A 6472-nucleotide genomic window follows, 5' to 3' on the forward strand; every position below is an offset into this window, starting at 1 on the left:
AGAGTCAATATTTACATTGATGATATTTCTTCTCCATCACTTCTATAATTGCCTTTGTCATCCTGCATATCAGCGTTGGAGTCAAAGCTTCACTGATAGAGACCTATTGTTCTCTGTTTAGTAACATGCACTGGAATAGACTTGTAAGCTTTGTGGCCACAGCCCTAAAACTTTATTGTTCTGATCTTTGAAACACTTTCTGCTTCTGCTGGAAAATAAAAAATGTCCGGTAACACTTTATTTGAAGGGGTGTGCATAAGATTAACATAACACTGTCATAAACATGACATAACATTTATCATGAACATAAAGAAGTCTTTATGAATGTTTGACAGTTGTCATGAAGTGTCATTTGGCAAATAATGACACTTTTAATGCAAAGTTGCTCTAAAAGTTGCATTAAAAGTCCATTAAAAATGCCAACTTTGCATGATTTTGTAAATTATGATAACTTAATGCAAAGTTGGTATTTTAAATGGACTTTCAATGCAACTTTTAGAGCAACTTTGCCAGGACTATACCAGGATTCCTCAAGCTGGCTTGACAGCTCTCATCTTTATTTCTCCAGATAAACTATGTTCCACATATCTTGTAGTGGGAGTTATCAGGGGAAGTATCCCAACTTCCTGCAAAATGCCAACCTGTGCTTAATGTTTTTCTTGGAGAGAAATAGTTACTGTACTTTGCTATTATTAGGCAGATTTCCAAACTTCATTACTTTCCACACACTCACCAAGTGGCTGCCATGGGTGAGTAAGCTCTGCATTGGTGTGGCAACATGATTTGTAAAGCCCTCTTCTGAAACTATGCACTGCAACTAAATTGCTTGAAATTACTGTCGTTGGAAATCACTCTCTTATTCAGTCAATCAGATCACCCCTCATATTCAATATTTATATGCTCCCACTGGCTCAGGTTACAACAGGAAATAAGATCAGCTACCATAACTATGATGATACACAGCTCTACATCACGATGTCACCAGGTGACCTTTGACCCCATCCAGTCACTGAACAGATGCTTAGAACAGAAAAATGTGTGGATGTGCCAAAACTTTCTCCAGCTGAACAGAAACAAAACTGAAGTTATCTTTGGACCTAAAGAGGAGCGAACTAGAATCAATGCACAGCTTCAGTTATTACAACTAAAACCAGCGATCAGCCCGAAACCTGGGAGTAGTGATGTACTCTGACCATCACTACTCCTGTTAATTAGATCACCACATGAAGTAGGCCCACTGTCTGCAGCCTGTTAATTTGATGGTAAGGTAATTCATTAGCAAGGACCACGCCATGAAGATATAGGTTTAAAGATTTATTGATGAAGGAATGAGGGGATGAAGGGATGAATCTTGATTTGGTTATCTGGAAGGTTTGGGAGGTGAAGACAGCATGGCGGTTTGGTCTTTGGGAAACAGTTATTCTTATAGCCAGATCAGCACAAAATGAAGTGAAGGGTAAGAGAGGGTGGGGTTGATGAAATGTAACAAACTGAGATGAGTGGGTGAGCAGAGTATGATTAGGCTGCTTGGAAAATTAGAGGTGTGGTTTGGGTGTGGAACTGCTCTTGAACTTAAGTTATCACATTAAATTCACAATAATAATAATAATAATAATAATAATAATAAAAAAATCATTTTTAAGCTCTTTGTAGCAACAAAGTCTGGGAAGCACATTTGCATCACTAAAACATTTAGCCATGACTGAAGTGACTGCATACTGGGGGAAAAATCTACTTATTGTAATGTGTAATTATGTTAAATCCTCAGACTTATGGATATTTGGTTCATGCAACCTTTACCAAACAATAGTTTTGTCCACTGTTGACCTTTAATCAAGTTAGATTAAATAGGCAATGATTTGCTTCCATAAAACAATTCTGAAATGTGAGAACTTTGCCAACCCTTTTGACTTAACTTGAAAGGAGGATCAAATGTTATGTTTGCAATGAAATATTTTTAAATTCTAACTCGAATAATAATAAAAATCAGAACATTTGTGTGATGCTTGAGTAATTCTTTTTTTGTTGTTTTTATTCCACCTCAGTTTTGGTTCAACTGTTTAGTTCCTATTTATTGATTTTCGACACACTAATCTGGGTAGTGTCAGATCAGGCTTATTACAAACATTCACAATGAAAAGATAACATAGGAAGCATGATTGAAAGATTTTGCATTTTTAATAGCTTTCAAGTTTGAGCATAAAGGTTTTTTTTCATGACCTTTGATTGTTCCAGCTCTACAGTTTACTATAACTGTCTGAATGTGGTAAAAGTATGTGCTGCCTTCTTTCTATGTGCTTTTTCAGCTGTTATTTGCTGCTTTTTGTCAAGTCACTTTCCACTCTTTTTGAGTTATGCTTTTACTGATGGCTACTGTCACTCTAATGTTCCAGAGTTTCATATCTCTAACTGATTTCAATTTTCTGTGGCAGAAATCTCGCAGCGATGTTGGCAACTTTGACAAGGAGTTCACCAAGATGGCGGTGGAGCTGACACCGACAGACAAACTCTTCATCATGAACCTGGACCAGAATGAGTTCCAAGGCTTCTCCTACACCAACCCTGAATTTGTTATACAAGTCTGAGGACATCCCAGTGGTTAGATGAGGCACAGAAAAAACAATCCAAACAGCTCAGCTCTAGTACTGTGCAAAAGTTTTAAACAATTCCATATGATTTACGCGATTTCTGCCAAATTGCCTTAGAATCTTATAAGCTCAGTAAAAGCTCTCCCCTGTTTCTGAAGGGCTCTAAAGCTTTTCTTTGGACACTAACTGCTTTTTTAAAACTCCTTTTATCTGAGCATGACAGGATCTTCTTGTCGAGATTACTTCATAAAATGAAATGTTGGCTAAGTTAGTCAAATGTCTTCGTTTCACTGCATTTTATATAGCAAATACTGGTTTAAAGCACCATTATCAAAGGCTCATTAGATGCTAGAAAAACATTTGGGTTAAAACAATAGGCCAAACAAAAGCTTAAACATAAATGTCTACCTGCTTTCCATGTGGAGCTTTGGTTTCAGGAAGTGCAGTTCATCTCTTAATCGATGTTCAGCTTCTAAAATAGAAAAAAAAACAAAGACAATTTTGTAGTAGCAATAGAAGTGTGTCTCATTATCTAAGTTACAAAAGTCTTTCAATTGATTTGTTCACTCAAATTTGCAACCCTCATATTTGCTAGAGTTAGCAGTAGATTTTCTCCAAATTTTCTTTATGGTTGTTTGTGCTGAGAAATGCAGTTTTTATCTGGCAAAGCAAATGGGTAAAAGATCTTATCCTCCCCAAAATATCATGCTTTAATAAATGAAAACATACTGCTCGCTAGTTTTAAACATTGGTTCCTGCTGTGTAATGTATGTAATCCATGTCAATACAGCATGTAGCATTTTAATATACATGTTAAAATATATATTATCAACTTCATTTGACTAATTTGCTTAGATTTATAAGGTCAACCAGTTACTTCTTGTAGTCCCACAAAAATTCTTTCACCATGTCTTAGTGCAGTCACTCCTTCAGCTTCTAAGTATTTTTATGCATAAATGATGACTATAATGACTATAATGACAAAGATGACTGCCCGAAAATTTCTGCATAATGGACTAAAAATGAGGGGAACGAAATGCCAGACAACACATCTTCAAATAATAAACAGAACCGTTTATCAAGACCATTTTACATAGTTTCCTGAAAAACAAATTATAAAGAAATTATGGATGATTCAAGTCTTTTGCACAGTACTGCACATTTCCCTCCTAATCCACTAACCTCATTGCACGCCAGGAAGACAAATTGACACCATATCATTTTAACATTTACATTTTTGCTGGAAGTGGATTAATTGATAATGAGAATTTTCTTCAAACATTGTGCAACAGAAGAATCCCACAAATGACCTTCTACCAGATTGGTGACGTTCACATCTCCAGGAAACAGCAGCAGCAGATAACATTCACAGAACTTCACCACAAACGGCTCAAGATTTACTGCCAACATGTACCTTTGTGCTATGTTGATAACGAAGAGTGTGTTTGTTTACTTGATTTCCTTCTCCTATGCTGGTGAGAGTGACGTCATGAACATTTTATAATCAATAAGTCAAACATGGCAACATGTCTGTGCAGACAGCAGTTCAGAGGGGTGCAATATTCAGATCTAGGATTTATAACCTCATGTCTAAGCTAGTCCTGTACTTAGTCTTAAGCATGTCTTGTCTTCCAAGTTGATGCAAAAAAAGAAAAACCTATTATCTTTCTCACATATCTTCATGACTCTGTTTGCATTGGAGTGGGTTGGTGCTGTGTAGGTCTTTACAGTTCTTGTGGTGGAGCTCCTCTATGCATGCCATATTTGTTGGTACTGTAGTTAAAGATTTTTACACTGAACAAAAATATTAAGGCCCCATGTCAAATATAAGAGTTTTATGAACATTTGGGTTATGTTAGTTCAGTGGTTCTTAACCCTTTTTGAGGTACCGAACCCCCCAGTTTCATATGCGCATTCACTGAACCCTTCTGATAAATACAATGTCGCCTTCGCTGCTGGAAACTGTTGGGCGGGGGGGAGAGTTGCGTGCTCCTCCGCAGCACTGATTGGCTGAGTGATGTAACGTGATCCTCTGCATTAAGTGATGGCAAAGCGGGGCGTCATCAAAATTCACGGCAGAGGCTCCGCCGAACCCCTGGGGTTCGATCGAACCCAGGTTAAGAACCACTGTGTTAGTTATATATAGAAACTCAAAATATATTTTCAGTAATTACTTATCTTCATATCAGCACTGACAACATTGTAGTATGGCCATTTGTAGTGGATTGATAGTCCTTTGAACATGATAGGGGTCAGGTTGAGGAATTAGAGTTTGACCATGTTGGCTTCTCGTATGTGGCTATGGACAGTCTGACGTGTGATGCGTCTGTTGTGCAGACTAATAGTCTCATCAGCTGTGTGTGTCGCTGTTCTTAGCCGATCCTGCAGATGGACGAGCCGGATGTGGCGATCTTGTGCTGGAGAGGTCACATGTGGCCGATGAGGATGAGGTCGATTTGCAGTAGTGCCAGTCTGTTGGAAACTCTCAAACAGCCTTTGGTCCGATAGTGGACATTGAGCCATGCAGCTACTGCTACGGTGGACACCCCTGCATCCAACATGCCAATGCCATGCTCCAGCATAACTTGTGACATCTGAAGCATTGTGACTTGTGACAAAATTTGATATTTTGGGACGGCCTTTTCTTGTCCCCAGTCCAAGGATTGTCCAGTTGTTGCTCATTTTCTCTGATCACCCAGTGGACATGCCCCATCCATGCACTGAGTAAAAAATCAACTCTGAGTAATGCTCACTGACAGCAAGTTGGACTAAAACTTATACACAAATCGAAAGAAATATTACTTTTGTACAATAAAATGTCAGCAAATGCTCATTTACAGTTGTTAACTCCACATGACAACAATATTTGACAGGGGGCATTTATATTTTTGTTCAGTGTATTTTTGTTTTTTGACACCATCGAGGAGAAAACCTTGTGACGTGTCCTGAATGTATTGATCCATGTCAGTTCTCGAAAATTCATATGAGAATTCTTCTTTTGTTCCCTCTCCAAAATGCTGAAAAGTCTCCTCCTTCAAAAACTCTTGGGAGATTATGAAATTTTTGCAGAAAAACTTAAAAACTTGTTGTAAACTTCTGCAAGACTTGTGTTTCAGTGAATGTGTAAATATGAGCAAGGAATTAGAGGTAGGTGTGTTTTTCTTGTTATAATACACTTCTCTTCTATACCTCATAGTCCAGCCCCTTTCCATTTTCCCCCCCACAATTTCAGTTATTCATATTTGTCTTCCACTTTTTGTCTTTTCCACTTTCTAGCTTTAAAATCGCACTTTATTTTTATCAATTATTTTTTCCTACTTCTGTAGCAGAAACACATCTTCATTTTAAGATAATGAAATGATCAAGTCAATATTCGGAAATCTGGCAAAAAGGAGAGACTTACTATGCAAAAGAAAGAAGGTCAAAAGGAAAAGAAGAAACCCTGAGAGAATAAAAGGACATGATGGATATGATGCATGCATCATCTTTAGCTGAAGAGACAGATACAAAAAACATTAAAATATTATACAATCAATTCTGTAATTTTGTCTTTTTTGCTTCACAGCTGTTTGCAGATTCATGACCTAATAATCAAACCACACATTAAAAATTGATGGTCACCTGGGTTACACATTGTGTCCATTTCTAAACAGATTTCCTCTGATATAATCAGCAGCTTTAAGCAGACATCATATCACCTGCTGTAGTGTGAACTCCGACTAACTGAAGCTGAGATAAACACAAGTTTAGCCCAGAATCAAACTTATGTAATACTTCTCAAATAGAGTTTTTCTACCAAAGTGTTTGCAGTTCTTAATCTGGATCCATAAAAGGGGAAGTGCTGTAGATCCTGGTGGTGTGGATCAGTGAGTCGATGTCTCGCT

General features: G+C 37.6%; 1 protein-coding gene across 1 annotated transcript in view; it reads left to right on the forward strand.

Annotated features, from left to right (window-relative positions):
* LOC106939953 (protein kinase C beta type) overlaps window positions 1-6123 on the forward strand; it is a 33488-nt gene extending 27365 nt beyond the window's left edge. The window contains exons 13-14 of the mRNA XM_015022536.1: window positions 2433-4451; window positions 4725-6123. Coding sequence (XP_014878022.1) covers window positions 2433-2585 — 153 coding nt within the window. The 3' untranslated portion in view covers window positions 2586-4451; window positions 4725-6123. The remainder of the gene's footprint in view (window positions 1-2432; window positions 4452-4724) is intronic.
* The last annotated feature ends 349 nt before the right edge of the window (window positions 6124-6472 follow it).

The sequence above is a fragment of the Poecilia latipinna genome, unplaced genomic scaffold (genome assembly GCF_001443285.1).
Source record: "Poecilia latipinna isolate Pla-1442-1.1 unplaced genomic scaffold, P_latipinna-1.0 Scaffold3038, whole genome shotgun sequence".
In the NCBI taxonomy this organism is placed as follows: Eukaryota; Metazoa; Chordata; class Actinopteri; order Cyprinodontiformes; family Poeciliidae; genus Poecilia; species Poecilia latipinna.